This window comes from Oryza brachyantha, chromosome 5 (genome assembly GCF_000231095.2).
Source record: "Oryza brachyantha chromosome 5, ObraRS2, whole genome shotgun sequence".
NCBI lineage: Eukaryota > Viridiplantae > Streptophyta > Magnoliopsida > Poales > Poaceae > Oryza > Oryza brachyantha.
In genome coordinates, this window is record NC_023167.2 from 1,227,503 (window position 1) to 1,250,564 (window position 23,062).

The following is a 23,062-nucleotide window of genomic DNA, read 5'->3' on the forward strand; positions in this document are numbered from 1 at the left end:
TGTAAATTAGGAGGTGTTTGGTTGATGGTTAAGTTTGCCAAACTATAACTTAGATAAACTATATTTGCATAAGAAATGTGCATGATAAAATGTTAGTAACTCTTTATGCAAACTTGGTAAAAAAGTCTTAAACATGCAGTTATATATGAATAAAAAAGTTTAGTTAGCTTTTGTGTTGGTCAACCAAATAACTTGCATAAGAACCTGTGGCATCACATAGGCTTACTACTTATCTTTTCTGTTTATACTTATAAGCTAAAATTTAGATTGATTTTAGAGTTTCTCATTGTAGTTTATTTTTCACCCTTTGCTTTTAGATCGTTAAAAATAACTATATAAAAATTTTATTGTAATTATTTTTTATTTATAAATATGTTGTTTAGTTTTTTTTTAAAAAAAACGAAACGATCCCTTCTTATGGCCAAGCTAGTCAACATGCATGGTTATTTTTCTTGCTACTCTGCTCACTAGATTTTGGACCATTTGGGCCTGAGCTGAGCTGAGCATTCACCAAGCAGTGAGTAGTTGACTGAATGGTCTCAGTTCTGAAGCGAGCCATGTGAGGTGTCATGGGTTAGATGGATGCTAAGCATGTAGCTTTGCTTTGGAGGGCTGCGGCTGCGTGGGAAAAACAAGGCAAGAAATCCTGGGGATCTATAGCGTGGGGACACGTAGCACGTGAGATTTTGTTCCCGTAATGAGAAAAGAAAAGATTTTTGCGAGGGAGAGTAGAGTAAACTGTGGTCCACTTCTGCATGCATGGGCTACCCATGGTTTCTTTTAGGAAGATGCCCCATTTAAATATTTCTTTGTATCAGAATATTTTAAGGGAAAAAACATAACATAGATATATGAATATCATAATATGTCTGTGCATTAGATCCTTTCATCCTTAACCTGATCATGCAGTGGTAGCTTTTCTGTACCTTATTTTTTTTATAAAAAACTCAGATATAAATGTAAGTGCTTATAACGTTTGCATATTTATCCATACAAATAAATATATATACTCTCTTTGATTTTATTTGATGCTATTGAATTTTGAGTCTATGTTTGACTATTCATCTGATACATAATTATTCACTATTTTATTGTGATTTGATTTATTAAAAAACAATTTAAGCATCACTTATAACTTTGTATATTTGCCCATAAATTTTAAATAAGACAAATGATAACACATATTTAAAAGTCAATGGTATTAAAAAAAAGCCTGAAGGGAGTATATACTCTACCCAAATAAGAATCTCCAAAAAATTAGTTGATATATATTGAGATTGCTGAAGTCACCATGAACATTTTGCTCATTGATAAGTATGTTGCCTACCACACAAATGAGAGCACCTGAGCGTAGGGATTTAACTAATTTCTCCGTTATAAACTAGAGAGATAAATTTATTTTAGGATAAATGAGATAGATTGGACAGTTATATCTCAAAGAAAAAAAACTACAATCCCTTCGCTGAATGGCTTAATTTTCTTTCTCAGAATGATTTGTAAAGAAAAAGCTCATGTGATTGTTTGCATTAAAAAAATACAGTAGAAATCAGTACTACCTCCGTCTCGAAATAAAACATTTTTTCAGTTTTTTATACATGTTTTATTTAAATTTTTTTACGACTAATATTTTTATTCTTACTAGATGATTAAATATAAATAGTACTTTATGCGTGACTAATTTTTTAAAGTTTTTATATAAATTTTTTAAATAAGATAAATGGTCAAACATTAAATATGGATAAACGAAAAATAAAGTTATTGTGAGACGGAGATAATAGGAAGGAATTTTTGGGAAAATACATGAACTGCGCCTTGTGTTTGGGTTTTGACCATTTTTACCGCCAAATCGTGCCATTGACCAAACGGCAAGACCTTTCCACGTGGCCACGCATCCGCGACCGACCCACGTGGCATCACCTCATTGGCCTCACTCGCGTGCGTTGCTTGGTCAAATCCTAAAACCAACCCACCCCACACCAAACCACCCATCCACCCCCGCACGTGCAGAGAGAAAAAAATGTCTAAAAAAAAAATCTCCAAATCGGCGACGACGAGCCGCGGCGGCGGCGGCGGCGCGGCGGAGTGGGAGGGAGCGGTTGCGACGACGAGGGGAGGTGGGGCGGCGGTGCCTGCGGGTGGTGGCTCCAAACTCGAAAGGGCAGCACAAGGTTGGTGCGGTGCGACGATCTCATCATCCCACCTCCCCGGCGATCTCTCTCCCCCCCCTCCATTCTGGCCATTGTTGCGGTGCTGTTGCCCCCCCGTCGTTTCGCGGCGGATCCGTCCAGGTTCGAAACGCTTGGCTGTTTGGTTGAGCTAGCTGTTGGCTCCATCGATCTCGTGCTGTTTCAATTTTTTTCAAAAAAAAATATTGTTGTTATTTTTTTGCGTGTAAATCCGTCGTATGCTGTGGATCTTCTCCGTCCAACTGCCGTAACAACAGAATCATCGCGTCACGGCTCATTTCACTATCCGGTACGGTTTGTAAGACTCTTAGTATTGATCCGGCTCGTTTGATTTGACGAGACAAGCTTGCAAAACGATGGAGAAAGCGTGCAGATGATGTTGCAAACTAATTATGGTTTAGAAGGGGACAGATTCTTGGTTCTATGCCTCTATGTGTTGGTCTAGTCGGAAGGTGACCACCAATCTTCAATTCTTCACTAATGAACACAACAACAGAAGGATGGTATATGCAAGTCCTCATCAGACAGCTTGAATTGCTAGTGTCCAGCAGTTCAGGTGATGGACATCATCTTCTTTTTCTTTTTTATCATCCAAACCACGCTCAAGTGTTTTGTCTCCTTCATGATTTTTTTTATGCAGAAGTATTCGTTATCTTTTTTCTTTCTTGTTATGCAATTTTGGTTGCAAACTGCAAAATCGTTTCAAAACGGTTCCATTTTTCAGTGGAATCTTAAGTGGTGTCATGATTAGTTCTCTCAACTGTCCAGACAATAGATTCTAAAGCTACTATAGCTTGGGAGCACTATAACTTTCCCATGCCGTTTCAAGTCTTTCCTAAGCTTCAGAATTGATGACTAGACTTTACATCATGCGTTACCTACGCATCTATGCTGTTGCTGACTTAGGGCATTCCCAATTCAATGACTAGAATGGTGTCCATAACATTAAATAAGTTGCCATCTACGTTGAAAGATAACGTGGCAAGTGAATAAATGAGGAAAGAGAATGAAACCATGTCTTGCATGAGACATGGTTTCTACATAACATTCAAGATATTATGTGAGATAAGTAACATTAAATTGAAGTATGGAATAGTGGTATTTGCATTGGATGAGTAGTGTCTAGTACTAGTTTCCTGATGATGTAGAGTTTATGGAAACTACATCTAGTGTTATGGGTTGGGAATACCCTTAAAGTAACTGCATTTACTACCTACTCCTGATTGTGTTTCTGTTTGGGAGTCACTAGGCGCTCATGATGTGTTTCTGTTTGGGTATTGTCATAGCATGTAGTTTCTGATTTTTTTTACCTCGGATGGTATAATTATACAGTACTTCCCATGGGTCCTAGAAAAGTTCATTAGATTTTCTTCCTTGTGAAGTATATTTGCTACGCAAAATTCCTTTCTTGAATTTTTTGGAAGTTTGATATAACGGCCCCTCTGTTTGTTCAGGCAAGTATCATAAATAATATCCGGAATATGATGGAATATGACAAAGTTCTTGGGAAGCTGAATGTATTGGAGTTCCTCCTAAATTTTAGGAGCTAACTAGCAGCAGTGAGCTATTATTTTTGTCATAAAAGCAGGTAAATCAGCTTATCTAAGGTAGTGATGAGGTGAAACTTTGATAGGTATGGAGGGAGTGGCTGAAATTTTTAGGCTGTTGTTAATACTAATAAACCATGCATCGGTTAAGTCAGCTAGATGTTAGCTCACCTACAAATATGCTTGTTAGTTTACACTGCATTATTCATGTCTCTCTTTGGAGTTCAGTTTACACATGTTCTTCAGAACACTAGGTTTAATTACGCTTGACACCACTATAATGTACTGCTGGAGATAAAGCATGGGGACTACATTAGTGGAAACGAAATTTTCTGCTTGGTAAAAGCTTGCAGTGATTAGGATATTTTCTCAGCCTATTTGTTTCTGGTGACTCTGTAAAAGCAAATCCCTCACTACCTCAACATAATAACATTTACCCAGAATGGTTCTAAAATTCTCATCAAGAAAGTAACAGAATATGATAAAGATCATCGAGTTGATCCAGAATGCTGCATTCTAAACTCTAAAGTTACTCTTGTGTAAGTAGAACTTATGAGCCCATGAGCAATGGTATCATTAAGGACATGTTCAGGTGTTATTTCAGAGAGTAGATTAAGTTTAAATGAAGACAGATAACTTGGGTGCACTATTGGTTTATTGTTCTAGCTAAAGATGAAATATGTTACCTTGTCGAGTGTCGACTACTCATACATGGTATTAGCATCTACCCTTTTAATGGCATAAATAAAGTATATGCGTTCCAAGTGCTCTTAGGCATGTTTGCTCATTAAATATTGTCCATATAGTAATAAGCATTATGCATCCATGACAGCTCCTTTTCATTTTTTAGATAAAGTTACGTCAGTGTAGTAACCAGATTGTCCTGATTGGTGATGCCTTCATGGACTAGTTACAGCTATCATAATGAGCAATATGAATAGAAGGCAGTTTAGGGTTTGATGGGCTTTGCTGACTTTAACTGTTGTATACATGTACAGGGATGCTACCGTGCGTATTCTTCCCATAGTGTTATGCAATAGATTTTACTTAATTACTGGTGTTGTGGTGGCATTTGTTTAATCCATCGTTCTAGCTTTGTTATACTAAACCTCTGTGTTAGTGAGCTTGTGAGTGAGTCTGCCAGACTAGGAAGCCCTACAACTATAGTACTTCCTTTTCTGATAATAGTATACATATTCTTGTAATAGTTGTTGAACATATTCTTGCACGCACACATCTTTGGCCTACTGAGTTTGTAGCCTAGGCAGTGGTCCTTTGGTCACCAAATCGGTATCATGAGAATAGGTTTTTGCTGCTTGGCTTGTTTTTTCCTTTTATAAAAACTTTTTTCTCCTAAAGTTCATTATATCGCCATTGAGAATGTACTAGGGGATACCACACCACATTTTGTTGTAAAGTTGGTACCTCAATGTACTGAGTAAGGTGCTCTCTTAAGAATCTTAAAATTTCAATCTTCTTTACCATACTTGAGATGGTTCTTTGGAGTATTATATTTTCTAGTGTAAGGTTGGGGTATGGATTCGGGAGTTTTCTTGACCTGTGTGAGAAGGTCTTTTTCTACGCTTAATGCCAGGGGGCTGTCTTACCCACTGCTGGTCAAGTTTTTTTAGTGTAAAAACTTACTACTTCGACATCCCAAAATTTTATATTTAAAAATTGGTACCTCTAGATACCTTTCCAAGGACTATAAATTTTCCTTAAAATTTCTTTTCTCTTAAGACAAGCTACAAAAATACACAAGTATTTTGCATATTCCCCAAAAGGGAAATATTTGTGGCCTCATTTTCTCAAAGAATGATCTTCAGTACTTCCCACAGCTTCAGAATTTATGGTTTTATCTGTCTGTGATCTTCTCTGGAGTGCCCCTGCTCCCTGAGGATTTGACCTTTTTGGCATTTTACAAGTTGTTTGATGCAATTACTAATGTGAATAACAATATTCTTTATAGGTTTAACATTTTTTCCTGCAGGTAGAACATTTGCCTTCCCTTTATGTTTGGCAAATGTAGAACTCAAAACTGAATTGACCAGCTTTGTTCTGGCAAGTTCATCTGATTTATCATAAGGAAGCAACGGTTAGTGAAAGAGTCACAATCTGAGTTTCAAGAAAATGGCAGATTCTCGTATAATCGATGACTGGAAGATGGCATTGAAGAAGCATCGACATACAAACTTGATAATAGACAATAAAGAACACATAAGGTTAAAGCTATTGCTTCTAGTATAACATAATGCAGACCATGATCATTAGCATAGTGCTCGTAATTTTAAATTGTAAGAGATGAACTACTGTGGACTCGAGAACTTTTCTTAATATTTTGAAAATGAATTTATGATGCAAGTTACATTGTTATCCATCGATGTAAACCTTCAGTCACTTTGATGGAATTTTCAATGGAGAACTGAACATAAAATTCTAAATGGACTTTTATGTTATCTAAATCATTATTTATGGCTTTATGGTTGGTTGCTTTAGACATTTTTAGATAAATTTATTCAATACTACTATTAGACTCCAAAGTAGAATATCAACCGAGGATGTGGGTTCCTCTGTTGCTGTTATAGGACGGAGATAGATCTTCCTATTTTCTGCTATGTTTGTTGTTTCTTGAACTATTTGTAAACCTATTCACCATGAATTGTAGGTTTGAGCACAAGCCTGTTGCGTGTTTTATTTATTTATTTGTGTGTTTTCCATCGTATTTATATATCTATAGAGTATCATCAGCCCCCATCTTTTCGCTTATACTTGTAATCCCAAATTTGAATTTTAAACTTAATTTTGGAATTGATTTTGGGCTTGTTTTGTTAGTTTATTTTTCAGCATTTGCTTTTAAATCGCTAAAAAATATATAAACTTTTTACTCATAAATTATTTTTTAATCGTTAATAAGCCTTTTGCTTATGCTCATAAAAAGCAAGATGATGAGGTTGAGGCCTATTTAATGTATCACTACCTGTTTTCTTTCTACTACTATTTTTTTAGTGAAATTGCATCCTACCGTCCTCGTCCTTATTCAGTGAATTGATTTATGTGATGTTTGATTGATCGCAGTGTTCCAGACTATCCTGTGATTTGTCCCTCTAGGAATCGCTGGATGCCATACTTCCTAGGTAAAATACCCTTCAAAAGAAAAGGTAAGCTGTAGCTTGCTAGGCCAAGCAAGCATCGTGTGTGGATGGAGCCATGGAGGTGTACTTTCAAGTTCTTTATATCTGAGAGGGACTCTGTACGCAATATGGAAGTACTTGTGCAGGCCCATGCCCATATGTGTACTTTGAGTACTCCACAGTAAGTTGCTCCATCGAAGTGCCAAACCCCCCCAAACTGTCGTAACTCACAATAATGGCCTTGCCTCCTCTTCCCTCTTTGCCACGCCACCAATGTATGTTCATACAAGATGATGAATGGAGTTGGTGTCGGCGGTGGACTGTGGTACCTGTGGTCTGCAGATGTATGACAACACTCAGTTCAACCACTTGGCATTGTGATCTCCCCTCTTTTTGACTGTGTTTACATACATATGGTTTCCTGTGTCTGTCTGTCTGTCTGCAGTTTTCGGGAGAAGATGGATAGTGTTTCGAGAGAAGATAAAATATGGAGTGCTGTAACCAAGAGTTGATGGTGGATCTTGACTAGATGAAATGCACTAATGCAAGGGGAAGGTGTTGGGATTCTGTTTCCTGGATCTTGACCAAGGTCAGTTTTCCAGGTTTTTTTTCAGTTCAAGTTGTATCAAACCCAGCAAAAGGCTTTTGTTACCTTGTCAGCTTCCGGTGCCTCTGTTTGTGGAACAAACTAGTTTGGTTTATTCAGTAACCCAGGGGTTTACTTTTTTTTCGGGCTTGTGTATATGAAAGTTTCAGACCATGATCTAAGCAGCAATCACATCGTCATTCATGTCCTTTAATCTGGAGTAGACTTTGCTTTCATCTACACCTGAATGTCTCATGGAGCCTTATTGCTGGAGCACATGGGTTATATATAATTCATTAGTATTCCCTCCTTTCTAAAAATACTTAATCCTTCTTATCCTAGTTTAACGTATTGGAGTTTGTTAAAATGGAGGACAGATGCTCTGTTAAAGTCAGGAGGAAATGTATTGGAATTTGCTGAAACAAAGTGCATTTCAGTCTTTTTTTTAATTGCTATGTGTAAGATGGGCAAAAAAATTTTGCTTTTAACAAGCATAAACAAAACCACTTATTAATGATTAAAAAATAATTTATAGGTAAAACTTTTATATTTGTGTTCTTAGCAATCTAAAAACGAAAAAAACCACACTTAAAAATCTCAAAATCAATTTTAAAATTAAGTTTTAAAATTTAAATTTTACGTTAAAGGTATAAACATAAGACAGAAAATGAATGCGAAAGTGTGGAAGCCTTTCGGGAGGGCGGGCGTAGGGAACGGTAAATATTTTGTTCAGGTCACAGTCTTTTGCCGTTTAGTGAATCGTTTGACCCTGTTCCAAGTACTATAGGATTTACTTCGTGCAAATCGAAATTATATTGCAAGCACTGCAGATGACAGCAACAATCATGAGAAGATGAAATCAAATTCTCCTTGGGTTGGGTAGAATCGGCACAACCCAGAGCCCTTTTGGCCATTTCTTCTCGAGGCTGGCCGGACGTCCGGCCGAACAACTCAACACAGCGCCAGAAAAAGTCAAGAACAATCATTGAGCTCCATTTACTCTTTTAATGAGTAAAAAAAGAGGAAGAAAATATGGCAAGAAAGGGACATGTCCACGTACATTTCGGTTTCGTTAGATGGAAGCAACCAGGAGGAAAATCAAAGATGCTGACTTTGATACCCAACAATTAAGGGCATCTTCATTTCGCTTTTGTTTTGGGGTTTTTCATCGTACTCTCTCTGCTTTTCTAATTACGCCGTTGACTTTGATTTACGTTTAAATCTTTGTCTTATTTAAATTTTTGTGTAATTATATAAAACTATAAATCATGTCTAAAGTTAGTTGAGTAATAAATCAAATCATAACAAAATAATTTATAATATTTATTTTTTTCATAAGACGGATAGTATTCAAAATCAATTACGGCAGATAAAAAAACAAAGGAAATATTTTATTTTATAACATTTACTTTTAGATCAATAAAAACATGTATATAAAAATTTTATCCACAGCTTACAAAAACAGCAAACAACTTTTTTCTACCCAAAAAATAAACCAAAGTAAGAGAGCGACTTGAATTCAGAGGTCGTCGGCGACGGGGTGGAGGGCGCGGATGCAGATGTCGTAACGCGGCGGCGGCGAGGCCGGGGAGCGGGCGGCGCGGTCGTCGTAGGCGAAGCCGAGGTGGGCGCCGCACTTGCGGCAGAGGAGGCGGGTGCGCCGGGTGAAGAGCCGCCGCGCGCGCACGTCCACGCACCGGAACTCGTCCACGTGCCCGAACCGCGCCTCCTCGATCGCGTCGAACCTCACCACGCCGCCGCCTCGCCGCCGGTAGCCTCTCCCGCCGCCGCCGGCGACCACGATGCCCGCCGTGTTCCGCGCCGACGAGCTCAGCTTCAGGTCGTACCCACACGCCCCGCAGCTGCAACATCACACACACATATATATATAACCATCGATTCGTAAGCCACTAATTAATCTGCCAAGATTTATTAATTGGATCGAGACATGAGATTAATCAAAGAAGAAGATGATGAGCTAATCAGACAGTGACCAGTAGGCGACAGTGGAGACGACGCTACTCGGAAGAGCTGACGACTCGGGCTTCTCCTCCATGGCCATCTCCATTGGCGAGCTGAGCTGAGCTGAGCTTCTCCCGATAGTAATCTCAGCTGTTTGACTAATCCTTAGGTCGTAATCGAGTAGGGTGGTGGATTTATTGCTTCTTGCTTGTGCTCATCGATCGACGAGAGATTGATGCGGATGCAGGAGTTTATATATACGCATGCAGATGATCGGTGATGCGTGTGGAGTTGAATTAGATGGAGATGGAGATGGAGATGGAGCTGGAGGGAATTAGTACTTGAGATGCATCATGATCGTGCTAGGAAATTGGGCGGGAGAGCGTGTGGGTCAGCGCGCGCCGACCACGGCCAGTACCATCTGAGAGCTAACAACAATTTTACCGTCGTTATACATTTTTAAGAATAAAAAAAATTGCTCATTAATATATGCTCTGCTGGTCAATGGGTCATATTGTTCGGATTTTTATAAAAAAAACTAAATGACATATTTATAAGCGAAAATAATTTAGGATAAAAATTTTTATATAGGTAAGCAAATAAAAAATAAACTATGATAATAAATTCTAAAATTAATTTCAAATTTAAGATAAAAGAAAATTTTGGCTTATAAATAAAAGTATAACGAAAATCGGAGACTCAATATATCATATGCGATGCTCGCATTAATTGTAGTGTAGTACTACTACTGATCAGATCAGAGTAGTATTAGTGCATGTTATGATCCATTAGCGTGGGCGGTGCTGCCTGCCACTTCATCGCACGTTCCAAACCCCAATCAATCATCTCTTCTGGAATCTGGATAAGCCACATTATCATGAGTTGACACAGCTCAATTATCTATCTTGTTAACGCAAAATTAGGAGAATCTCAGTGCAGATGTGCTAATAGTAGTCGTAGTATAACTTTGTTTTTTGAGTACTCTTGTTGGAAGAAGGAAAACAAAAAGAAGGATGGATGAAAAGGGAAAAGTCAACGCCTAAACTAGTACAGTAGGTCGGCACTCATCGGGAAGGCCTGGTGGCTCCGGAGACTGACAGGCCGGTTGTTTTGCTTATAACAAGTATAAACGACCCAACTTATTAGTAATTAAAGAATAATTTATAGATAAAATTTAGTAGTGGTTTTAGGTTTTTTTATCGTCGTTTATTTTTAACCCCGATTTTTAAATTCTAAGAGCACATATATAAAATTATAAATTCATAAAATATTTTCTAGGTACAAATATAATGTTTGATTTTTTGTCTAAATAAGCCTACAATCACCTCAGACTATGCTTCTAGCTTTTTATATGACCGTTCTCAATGGGCACCAACAAGTAAATTAAATATAATTTATCAGTCTTTTGTCAAACCATATATTCATGAAAGCATTTAAAATATAACTATATGAAAGAGTTTTTATGGCACTACCAATACAAGTTTTATATTACAAAACATGACATTATTGTATCTACCAACAAATTAGAACTCTGAGCTTTCTCCATGCGCACTATAGTTCGTGGTCTTTTAGAAACGGAGGTAGTAATTATGTGTACACAGCTCTTCTTCTTTAATATAAAAATCCAGCCGTTGTAAAAATAAATAAATAAATGCGACGACAGCATGGGCTGGAAGCTTGACAGCCCAAAAGACATGAGGCCCAATTGCAAAAACACTGATCGATCTGGACTAAGAGGCTTGGGGTGAACAAACTGAACACTACACAAGTTTTGGCCTCCCTCTCTGTAACTTCGTCAACTCAAATTTCAGGTTCTGCTTGGTACTTCTTTGAATTATAATCAAATGGGGTTTTGAATTTTAAAGTTTAGTTTTTAAGTACGGTTTGTCTATCCCCTTTGGAAGGCATGCTAGTGGGTTTTCTCCATTTTCCAGGAGGATCTAGTTTGGGTTCAAAATACAGAAAGAAGAAAAGGGAAATAATTTAAAACCATTACAGTTCCTCCAAAACTCCTATTGGATTAGGGACTACCTATATATCTTGTAATTACAATTGTTACTTAAGTATAATTATAATATAACTTCTATGTATTTAAGGCACTCCGATCGCACGTTCGATTCCCGCCCCGAGTATGCACCAAAAAAAAAAACTGTTACGAATCTCAAAGCACATCCAACGGTTGAAACATCACAAGTTCAAGTTTTATTTCTAATCCTGGTTTCCCATCGACGCAGAAATTTACGATCTAATTTTCTTGCTTCTGCTTATGCTTATATAAGTCAATATTTAAATTTTCAACCTTAAGTTTAGAGCAGATTTTAAGATTTTTTTTCACCGTAGTTTATTTTTATCCCTGGTTTTTTTTATTTATAAATATATCATTTTGCTTTTAACCTGAATAAGCCAAACAATCACCCTCTTAGCAATTTCGATTGGATTAACACCTTGATATGTTCTTGATTCGCCCGGATCTGTACATCTCACCAGCAATAATTTCCATCCTAATGGCCCAGAAAGAGAAACGTGTCTACCATTGGTAGCCATTCAATTGAACGCAAAAGGCTGACACATGAATGAAAAATATATGCATCACACATCAGAATAAACAAACTACTAATCATAAAATAATAACGCATTATTCAGTCAGTGTCTAGCTTAACAGTAATCACGCACGTTGATCGATCCGGAGATCAGAAAGGAAACATCACCAGTTCATGATCGATCGACTACGGCCGGATAGACCGATGCTGATATGTAAACCACCAGCATGCAGGCACAATGATTATCGACCAGTTTGGTTCAATTTGATCGATGGTGGTGTAGGTTAACAGTCATGTATAGTAGGATGTAGCTATAGCTACAATTCATGCCTCTCTCTTTCAACTTGGATTAATTAGTTATCACAAGAGCCATGATTAGTTTCTTTGAGGCTTAATTAATTAAGACATGTAATATACATCAAGTGCTACTACCTTTTCAAGAAAGAGACGAGAGAGCTATGGGTAGGGTTGGAGTGAGAAATTAATTGTTTAGAAGCCACTAAACTACTAAGTAGGTACGTAACTGTGAGTGGTGACTTTGTTAATCTCAAGATATAACTAGCATAGTCTTCAAAAGTGTTTATACCCAGAGAACACTTCGGAGCGTCTATGTTTGTACCATGTTTCAAAAAAAAAAAATCTTACAGTAATGCAGTTATAATAACCAAGTTGAAAACCCAAGTCCTAATTGTCCTCGGCTTGGCTCCATCACACCTAGTTGCTGGTGTATTGTACTACTCTGAACCACAACATTTATCCACAATGGAGTATTAATTAATATGAACAAAATTTAATTTGTATCTGACATGATTTGTGGTCATCTCCTGGACACAAACGTCATAATCACATCCATGATATCACCCAAACACAGGATCATCGAGATTACACAAATAATCTTATGACCAGCTAGCTAACCGGCCTGCATGCATGCATGGCCTGATTACATTGGCTGCAAGTAACAATAGTCAGCACCAAATCCCTTGTAAAAAAATGTCATCCAAAGGTAATCAAAATGGAATCATTCAGTGTATGTATGTATATAGTTCATTATAAACTTTGACCAAAGTTGGAGCTACCTAAGTACCAACACCTGGATTGCCGGCTTAACAGGGCGATCGAATAATCTTATCCCCATTAATTAGCTAGCTTCTTAGATTAATTTACAATGTTATCTATGATCACTTGACAAGGAACTAACCATTATTCCCGGCCAAGTGATGATAACTTTATTCCGATAATAAGTACTCCTTCCGGGTTTTTTTAACGTCATTGACTTTTTAATTTACGTTAAACCTTCGTCTTATTTAAATTTTTTTCTAAATATATAAAAATTATAAATCACATGTAAAATTACTTTAGTAATAAACCAAATCATAATAAAATAGTCAATAGTGATATAAATTTTTTAAATAAGACAAAGGGTCAAACGTAGATAAAAATGCCAACGCCGTCAAACAGAAAAAATCAGAGAAAACCGGAGGGAGTACTACCTGTGTAATTAAATTATCCCTAACAGGCTAATTAATTAATTAACGCAATTAAATAATTTGCATGCCCTGAAAAGAACAGGATGGGCCGGATGCCTGGACACGTACAACCGACAGTCAAGTGGGATTTGTATTAGGAATAATATTTATGTACACGGAAAGTGATATATACATATGTAAATAAACAGGGTATGTGGACTACCTTCATATTAAAATACGATGCTTTAACTTTTGACATAAAGTTTGATTATCTTATTTATTTTTTAAAATATTATTTATTTTATTGTAACTTGTTTTGCACCTATAATTAGTTTTAAGCACAGTATATTTTTTTAATATTTACACTAATTTTTTGAATAAGACGAATACTCAAAATATAGGTCTAAATATTAAAACGTCACATATTAAAATATGGAGGCAGTAGTATAACTATATTTGCATGGCTTGCTTGCACTTATTAGCTGTGCCCATTATTTTTACTACACCATCTGAGTGTATGTGCTTTGCATATATGGAATGGAAGCAGAGAAATGACAAGATTTTTCAGAATGTGCCTCCAAATGAAGACCAATGACGATTAAGAAACATGAAAAATGAGATTCTTCTGCACATACATGTGCACAATGAATAGTGCTTTAAAAGATTCTTTTCACTTCCTGGTTACAAACTTTGTAGCGTCTCTTTGATTTGTTATTCGGTTCCCTGTAAATATCTTTTTTTCTAAATGAAAATCTAACTACTGGGTTCTGACCTGGTAGTAATTTCCCTAAAAAATATCTATGCTTTGATATGAATGAAGAAAACTACACCAGCCGAATTTACGTGCTTTGCTATGAATAAAAAATAGTATATCATAATGTTGCCTGAAAGAAACAAACATATATTTAGATTTGATTGTTTTTATATTAAGAAGTTCAAGGTGTAACTTGCAAAATACAACAAGATTCGGTGAGGAGACAAATTCACTGTACCACCACTACCTTATTTTAATTCCATCTATTTATATTCTCTTAGTTTGGGGCTGTGCAAGAACACATATTTTTTTCCTCAAAACGTGTTATTATGTATGTGTCCAAAATTAATTAATAAGATATTATGAAAGTGACTACACAGCAAATATTATATATATGTGGTTTGTCTAGAGGACAAGTGCACCTAAGGAACATGCATGACTGCAGAAGATGAATGATCCAATTAATTCTAACGGAATAATGTTCGAACTAATGAGTACTACCTAAAATTCCTCTAAAATTTTATATGGAATATAGATAATTTGTAAGGTTGTCTTTATTTAGATAGTTGAGGTTCCTCAAATATATAAAAGGAACAAATAAAATGTACATATATAGAAAAATAAGACTTTATTTTAAAGACCGGAAATTAAGATATTCAGGTGTGCTGACAAAAAAAGTATTTTTTGGGACAAATGCAATATCAATTTTTTCGCTCTTGCAGTTACTACCTCCATCCCATATTAAAGTCATTTTTCAATTTTTAGATACAATGTTTTGACTCTTCGTCTTATTTAAAATATTTTATGATTAATAATTTTATTGTTACTAGATGGTAAAACATGAATAATACAAAATTTTCAAATAAGACGAATGATCAAAGTGTTAGACACATAAATTGAAAAATGGGGTTATTATGGGAAGGAGGCAGTATCTAGCTAGCATGCTGGAAAGTCTGCTCATCGATCTCTTTTTCGCACTATGAATTGATGTGTGTTACAAAAAGAGGGATCAAAGAAAAGACCCCACGAAGGCGACATAGCTTCCTTGTGATTCTCATGTCTACGGTTATTTCTGAAGCTTAATTGGATGGTAAATAATGACATGAAAAATGAAGAACTTTTGCATGCGAGATTCACATTGGTGACAGATACTTGCAAGACCTGCTGATGGGCGTATGCTTGGCATATGTGAATATTATATAAGGGGTTTGGCATACTTACAAACAAAGAATATTTTGTCAATAAAACTTGTACATGTGTATTCTTAGCAATATAAAAACCAACTCCTAAACCCTAAACCCTAAACCCTAAACCCGAATCCCATACCCTTTTGTTCCTTTGCATTGAAGGATCTTTGTTCGGCTAGTGAATTGAAAACTCCTCGCAGTACTTCTTCGCTTATCCAGTGGTGGGTCGATAGTAGGAGATATGGGTGGTAGTCCAAAGATTGGATATGGAATGGGTTTCGAGGATTTCCAAGAGCAGATTGACAGGCTAGAAAGTAAGCCTGGCTAGTTAGATCTTCTCTTATAAAGCTTAGGAAAGTGGATAGCAATAAAGCCATTTTACAAGAAAGTCTTTCCCTATTCTTAGCAATATAAAAACCAACTCTTAGAAGTTAATTTCTGCGAAAATAATCTTAAAATAAACTCTAAATTTAAGGTTTAAAATTTAAATTTTAGCCTATAAGCATAAGCAAAAGCGAAAAAAACGGAGGTGCTTCGTACACACACCATTGTGCCATGAAAAAAAAGGACCATTTGGACAGGTCATTTGCATCTACCAGAAGAAAAGGCAGATGACAAAATTATCCAAAGTGTCAGAAAAGAAATCATGGCCCGGCACCTAGAGACAAGTTGCCCCAAAAACAGTCATCCATATATCTATGCACACGGATTTTCATGACCTATTAGCGGGGCACGAGACTGTTCTTTCATGACCTATTAGCGGGGCACGAGACTTTTCTCGAGGATGCGGGGCACGAGACTTTTCTCGAGGATCTACATGTCAGTGACACACGTATACATGAAGCAGCACGGAGATACGCTAATGTAACCCTGCATGGGACAAACCATGTGCATCACGCAGCTAGCAGTAGTACCAATTGGGACAATAGGGAGGAGCACACAGTCCATCCGGGCACACACAGTGTGGTGACCACTGACGACTGACTGACCAGCAGCTTGGCCTCATCTCTAATTAACCTTTTCTTCTTGCTAGCCTGCACTGCAATTATTCCACCAGCAAGTAATTCACATCCACACAAAAGCACAAAAGTAATTTGCAAATTGTTGCTGTGGTGTGTTAGTTGGCCCCTGGGTTAGAAAACACATTTTGACACATGCATCTATCAAAGAATTCAAGTGCATGCAACCACTCTACATGCCCTGTCCCCATCCCCATTGCTTTCTCAACGGTTTTGTAGCATTAAGATGTGTGAATTTGTATGTGATCGGCGATCCTTTAACTTTATATATGGTACATGAGTGCTTGCATTGTCCATTGATGCACATTTGGCACTGCCAAACCACTGGCTAATTGAGCTGTTGTTTTATTCTACCTGATCATTCTTTATATCCTATAGTTACATGTGGGACATTCTTTAAACTCTTTGAGAGGGTATCCTCTGGCTCGCTTCTTTCGTATCATCTAAATGGTTATAAAATTTTTAAAAATTAACATTAATTAATATGTGATATATCACTATGCAAACATATATGACAAAATTTGACTTCTATGAGTTGCAATAAAGAAAAAACAAATATTACTAGAATGAATATGCGTGCTATCAAGAGCTTATTTTGTTTTTTTTATTACAACTTATATATGTCAAATTTAGACAGGTATATTTGTATAGTATATCTTGTCAATTATTTTTAATTTTTTTTATAAATATTCGAAAGACTTGAGGTACTGGAATCCATTTCCGTACATATATGAATATAATAATAAACATATATGCAAATAGAATCACCAATTTAATTTTTCGTACAAAACCCTTACGAACTTACGAAGAAAGATCACCTGTGCCCACGGGATCACTGTTGAGGTTACAAAAGGAATTTACTAGATCTCTCTAGTTTGATAACTTTGAGTCTTTGACTATGATTCTCTACCATACTAAATAAACAAATGATCATTTTTATTAAACTATTTTTTAACGACTCGTCCTGAGTATATATTATCCCAGCATCTTCAAAATAAATACTTTTAAATATTAATAATCGAAATTTTAAAAGTTTTGACACTAATCATGACCAAAACTGATCGAGAGGCGGGAGTATATATATATATATATATACACACACACACACATATGAAGCAAGCAGCAGGTCACGGGATCAGGTAGAAGAGCTAGAGTTAGTAGTCAGTAGCGCCGCCGGCGAGCGATCGAGCGATGACGACGTACAGGGTGTGCTGCTTCCTCCGGCGGTTCGGGGCGGCGTCGAGCGAGCCGTCGGAGGAGCTCGGGGACGTGTTCCAGGCGTACGCCGGCGGCGGCGGCGCGATGGGGGAGGAGGCGCTGAGGCGGTTCCTCAGGGAGGTGCAGGGGGAGGCCGCCGGCGAGGAGCTGGAGGCGACGGCGAGGGAGGTGATGGCCTTCGCGGCGGAGCAGCGGCTTCTCAGGAAGGGCGGCGCCGGCGGCGGGCTCACCGTGGAGGGCTTCCACCGCTGGCTCTGCAGCGACGCCAACGACGCGCTCGATCCTCGCAGACGGGTACGTACGTGGACGCGTGATTAGCTTAATCTGTGATTAGTCCGCTAATTAACCATGCTTATGCATGGATTCGATCATGATCTCTTCCTCCTCCATCTAGCTTAATTAATTAATTAAATATATTGTTCTTTTGTTAGTAGTACTGTGGTGTTGATTAATAGTTAGGCACATGTGCAGCCCAATTAACAGTTACTAGAAGCTTACAATAGTATGAGTTCATCACTAATCACCTACTAGGCATGTAAGAGAAGTACAGCATATGGAGGCTAGCAGAGGCTTTCTTCCTGTTCTGAACTTGTTTCTGTAGCTTCGAGTGTTATCTTCTCTCTTCCGGTCTTCACTTCGATTAATACTCATCGATAGTTACAAACTGGATTAGTGATTGCTTTTTTTTTTGAGAACTGGATTACTAGTAGTTCTTATGCGTTGGAAGTACAAATTAATGATATATTGCTTGGAGCTCAGATCTTGACTGACGCAATTAAATACAAAAATTGTTAACTGACACCCAAACAAAAAATACAGCCTACCTAGTACTCCGTACTTCTATCAATTTCATGTTTCATGTCTCTCGGGAGAGATTCTCCAGTCCTACTACACGTTACATGACTTAATTAATATGCAAAAACAACTCAAGGAAGTGTGAAACGTTCAGGGTGATTTCAAACGCTGTATTTGTAAAAAAAACATTAATTTACGAATAAAACTTTAATGTACATATTCTTAGCAACCTAGAAGCCAAAGCTAGAAAATAAACTTCGTTGAAAAAACTCTAAAATCAACTTTATATTTAAGATTAAATATTCAAATTTTGATTTACAAACGTAAACAGAAACGAAAAGATGAGAATGATACTATGGCCTGTAAAAGCTGAATTAATTTATCCATACAAAATTAGTCCAAGCTAAAAATAAGTTTATGGAAAATTAATGTGTAGCTACAAAGTAGCAATATTTTCTGCAATAATTTGCAAAAGAGTAAAGGTGGGTGCAGGTAAACCAGGAGATGGGGATGCCGCTGTCGCACTACTTCATCTACACAGGGCACAACTCGTACCTGACGGGGAACCAGCTGAGCAGCGGGTGCAGCGAGGTGCCCATCGTGAAGGCCCTCCACGATGGCGTCCGCGTCATCGAGCTCGACCTCTGGCCCAACGCCGCCAACGACGCCGTCCACGTTCTCCACGGCAGGTACCCTACCCTATCTCACTGCCCCTATCCCATCCTTACCGAGCTTTTTTTTTATCATCCTTCAAAAAATATCCTAAGATACCACATATTTTTATATAAAATATAAGTATCTTAAGATAGGATTTTCTGTCTTTTCTTTTATACTGCGAGATACTAATATCTCCACCCATGCTATCCACCCCACGACCAAACTAATACCTTGAGATACATATAATCGTGACCGTTTAATCTATCATCATCAATAGTGAGGATTTTGGTACCAACTTGACCGTCAAGTGGGTACCACGAGTGAGGATTTTAGTAACTCATGATGCTAGTAACTCATGATGCAAAAGAAAGGACCGGAGCAAAGCTCCCTTTCGATACCAAAATGAGATTTGCTTCAGTCCAACAAAAAGTATCTTGAGTTATCGGTACCTCACAGTACCAAATCATTTTTGATCGTTGGAGCTATCGGTGCACATCCTACTTAACTAGATCCAACGGTGGAAAACGATTTGGTATAGTACCTTGAGCTACTTTTTGTTGGATCGGAGTAAATCTCTACCAAACTTGTACACTAAAATTTTTGGTCCCTCGAAATACTTTTTAAGGATGATAAAAAAACCCTTCGTTACTTTCTACGATTTAGTTCAAAAAATCAGGAAAAATCAAAAGTCTGGAAGAGTTAACGTAAAACTACAATTACAGTTCAAACACATAGCAAGAACACAGTAGCATATTCAACCAATTAATTCATTAAAGAAAAGCCAGATCAAACTTTGTCCTGGGCCTAAACGAAGAAGCCCATGGGCCGTCTCCGTCCGCGACTCCGGCCAGGCGATCTGTTCCTCGGCCGCCGCGCAGGCGCGGCAGAAAAGTTCCATTTTGCCGGAGAAGAATGTCACGGTTGATGGCGGCATGCATTACATTGGTTTGGCAGGACACTGACGTCGCCGGTGGACGTGATGAGATGCCTGGAGGCCATCAAGGAGCACGCGTTCATGGCCTCTCCCTACCCCGTCATCCTCACCTTGGAAGACCACCTCACTCCCGACCTCCAATCCAAAGTCGCCAAGGCATGCCTTGCTTGCATCCATCACGTCATCCTCTTCCTCCTCCGACTGACATGCCATGGACATCCTCCCATGCACGCAGATGATCAAGGAGACGTTCGGCGACATGCTCTACACCTGCGAGACCGAGAGCATGGCGGAGTTCCCTTCGCCCGACGACCTCAAGGGCAAGATCATCGTGTCGACCAAGCCGCCCAAGGAGTACCTCCAGACCAAGAACGCCGCCGCTGTCGCCGACGACGAGAGCGTCTGGGGGGAGGAGATCACCGACGACAGGGCCTCCGCCAAGCCGGCGGCGGAGGAAGCGGTCGACGAGGAGCAGGAGGCAGAGACGGACAAGAAGACGCAACAAGGGGTGGACAACGAGTACCGGCGGCTCATCGCCATCCCTCTCACGAGGAGGAAGCACGACATGGAGAAGGACCTCAGGGTGGATCCCGACAGGGTGGCGCGGCTCAGCCTGGGGGAGAAGGCCTACGAGAAGGCCATTGTCACCCATGGAGCTCACATTATCAGGTGACTCAATTTCAATCCATCGAGCAGGCTCAACTGACTGACATTATCGAAGCTGACTCAACTCGCTGTCTGACAGGTTTACGCAGAGGAACTTGCTGAGGATATTCCCTCGGTCGACGCGCATCACGTCTTCTAACTACAATCCTTTGATGGGTTGGAGGTATGGAGTTCAGATGGTTGCTGCAAACATGCAGGTAATCACTGAAATTTGTGTCATTCTTTGACTTCTGTCAGTCTCAGTATCACCCTCTTAATAATGGTATTATTGTTACTATTATTATTATTATTATGCATGATAAGTAGTACTTGAAAAAAAACAGCATCACTTTTGTTTCTTCTGTTTCTGCAATAATACACCATTGCATTTCACTTGGTAGAGTATATTTTACTTGTTGTACTTGAACTGAGATGTCTTTCAGTATTAAGGATTGCAGTAAGGAAACATTAATTTGTGTTTCTTTTTTCTAGAAAAAAAAACAGTTCTTGAAGACTATAGTTAACCCAATTTGAGCTGAGATACATAAGTGCTCATGTTCATGTACAGGGACATGGAAGAAAACTATGGCTGACTCAAGGGATGTTCCGCGCAAACGGGGGTTGCGGCTACGTGAAAAAGCCGGATATTCTGATGAACAACGATGCAGACAAACTGTTTGATCCTACATCCAAACTACCAGTGAAGACCAGGCTGAAGGTTTGCCAGATAGAAACCAAATTACCTTTCACCTAAACCTCCTCCACTTATGAGAATCCCAAACTGCAGAGTGTTTTTTCGTATATGCTACAGTAACTGAAAATTCTGTACAATGTCAATGCTTCAAAATCTGCAGGTGACAGTATACATGGGAGACGGATGGCGATTCGACTTCCGCAAGACGCATTTTGACAGATTCTCACCCCCGGATTTCTATGCAAGGGTTAGTAATTTAATTAGTATCATGCATGATCATCTAACCAGGGGTGAGCGTTTGGTTTATTTAGGGTAAAAACCAAGACATATTTGTAAATAAAAAATAATTTGTGAATAAACCTTTTATATATCTGTAAATTCCCTTAATCTTAATTCATTTTGGTTGGTTTTCAGCCGACCTGGCAAAAAAAAACCTTTTATATGCATGTTCTTAACTATCTAGAAGTTAAGACTGAAAAATAGCTACAATAAAAAAACCCAAAATCTAATTCAAATTTAAAGTCTAAAATTTAAATTTTGACTTATAAGCATAAATAGAAGTGAAAGCGAAAAGATGGGACTGCCACACATCCAACAAACTGATCGATCACCTAAAGATGTTCGGATTCTGAAACGACATGTGCTGTGCCGGAGATGAGAAGCAAACTCTGAAAAAGTTGAGATGCAGGTTGGGATAGCGGGAGTAGAAGCAGACACGAGGATGGAGCAGACGAAGGTGAAGATGGACACGTGGGTTCCGGCATGGGACCACGAGATGGAGTTCCCGCTGAGCGTGCCGGAGCTGGCGCTGCTCCGGGTGGAGGTGCACGAGTCCGACAACCACCAGAAGGACGACTTCGCCGGCCAGACCTGCCTGCCGGTCTGGGAGCTCCGGCCAGGGATTCGCTCCGTCCGGCTCTGCAACCACAACGGCGAGCCCCTCCGCTCCGTCAAGCTCCTCATGCGCTTCGACTTCACCTAACACACCCCTCCTCCTCCTCCTCTTCTTCGTCGTCGTCATCATCGTCGGCCGGCGTGTACACAAAGTTCAGAACTTTTCTTTTTTTGGTGTTCGACGTGTGCATGGTTTTGTCTGAAACTGAAGGTGTGAATTGTAGATTTGTATGTACTCCCTCCATATTTTTATGTATGATATCGTTGACTTTTAGGATTACGTTTGACCATTCGTCTTATTAAAAATTTATATTCAAATATGTAAAATTATAATGCATACTTAAAGTTCCTATAATAATAAATAATATTATAACAATATAATTAATAATTAAATAATTTTTTTAATAAGACGGATGATTAAACGTGGACCTAAAAGTCAATAATGTCATATAAAAAGATATGAAGAGAGTATGTTCTTGTTGGTGGATGTGTAATCGATTAATAAACGTGTTAATAAAAGATGAAGGATTCTTTTAAGTTCATGGTGTTGTCATTAACTGCAAGTTTGGTGTTGAGCCACAAATCCATGTTAGGCACCACCGACAAAATTAAGAACCTAGGTAGGTGTTTTATTTTCTTGTTCATCAGGGGTGGAGCTAGTCTTTTTGTCAGGGTCAGCTGACACCAACAAAATATATAATTTCTTAGAGCAATTTTATAGCACTTGAGAAGGTACTGAGAGGTACCTACCTTTTGTATCTAGGTATTAGGAGATATCAAATTTTGTATTAAAATTTTAATATCTCTCAGTAGCTACTTAAGGACGGTAAAATTGCTCAATTTCTTA

General features: G+C 38.4%; 2 protein-coding genes and 1 long non-coding RNA gene across 6 annotated transcripts; 2 read left to right on the top strand and 1 right to left on the bottom strand.

Annotated features, from left to right (window-relative positions):
• The first annotated feature begins 1,980 nt into the window (after nucleotides 1-1,980).
• On the top strand, nucleotides 1,981-7,815 carry LOC121054445. 4 transcript variants are annotated; one of them, XR_005811865.1, is made up of 5 exons: nucleotides 1,981-2,288; nucleotides 3,641-3,774; nucleotides 5,724-5,955; nucleotides 6,809-7,208; nucleotides 7,310-7,815. It is a non-coding gene; the product is annotated as an uncharacterized LOC121054445 (long non-coding RNA). The 4 variants fall into 4 exon arrangements; XR_005811863.1 differs by lacking the exons at nucleotides 6,809-7,208; nucleotides 7,310-7,815 and having other exon boundaries at nucleotides 5,724-6,474; XR_005811864.1 differs by lacking the exons at nucleotides 6,809-7,208; nucleotides 7,310-7,815 and having other exon boundaries at nucleotides 1,981-2,168; nucleotides 5,724-6,473.
• Nucleotides 7,816-8,901: 1,086 nt separating this feature from the next.
• Nucleotides 8,902-9,731, bottom strand: LOC102700434 (uncharacterized protein At4g08330, chloroplastic-like). The gene is made up of 2 exons (XM_040524562.1): nucleotides 9,445-9,731; nucleotides 8,902-9,312 (listed from the first exon to the last, which is right to left on the bottom strand). The coding sequence occupies exons 1-2, from the start codon at nucleotides 9,516-9,518 to the stop codon at nucleotides 8,970-8,972; spliced, it is 417 nt and encodes a 138-aa protein (XP_040380496.1). The 5' UTR covers nucleotides 9,519-9,731; the 3' UTR covers nucleotides 8,902-8,969.
• Nucleotides 9,732-17,504: 7,773 nt separating this feature from the next.
• On the top strand, nucleotides 17,505-22,498 carry LOC102703305 (phosphoinositide phospholipase C 2-like). The gene is made up of 8 exons (XM_006653937.3): nucleotides 17,505-17,890; nucleotides 18,884-19,080; nucleotides 20,003-20,138; nucleotides 20,218-20,651; nucleotides 20,728-20,845; nucleotides 21,196-21,345; nucleotides 21,482-21,568; nucleotides 22,010-22,498. Exons 1-8 carry the CDS (start codon nucleotides 17,570-17,572, stop codon nucleotides 22,301-22,303), a joined length of 1,737 nt encoding a protein of 578 aa, XP_006654000.2. The 5' UTR covers nucleotides 17,505-17,569; the 3' UTR covers nucleotides 22,304-22,498.
• Nucleotides 22,499-23,062: the final 564 nt, after the last annotated feature.

Bases quoted from the DNA above. Each gene is read 5' to 3' on its own strand.
- LOC102700434 (XM_040524562.1), bottom strand. From the start codon at position 9,518: ATGGAGATGGCCATGGAGGAGAAGCCCGAGTCGTCAGCTCTTCCGAGT. The intron at 9,313-9,444 runs GTCACTGTCTGA...GTGATGTTGCAG, and splicing joins GTCTCCACTGTCGCCTACTG to CTGCGGGGCGTGTGGGTACG.
- LOC102703305 (XM_006653937.3), top strand. From the start codon at position 17,570: ATGACGACGTACAGGGTGTGCTGCTTCCTCCGGCGGTTCGGGGCGGCG. The intron at 19,081-20,002 runs GTACCCTACCCT...TTGGTTTGGCAG, and splicing joins GTCCACGTTCTCCACGGCAG to GACACTGACGTCGCCGGTGG. The intron at 21,346-21,481 runs GTTTGCCAGATA...CAAAATCTGCAG, and splicing joins CAGTGAAGACCAGGCTGAAG to GTGACAGTATACATGGGAGA.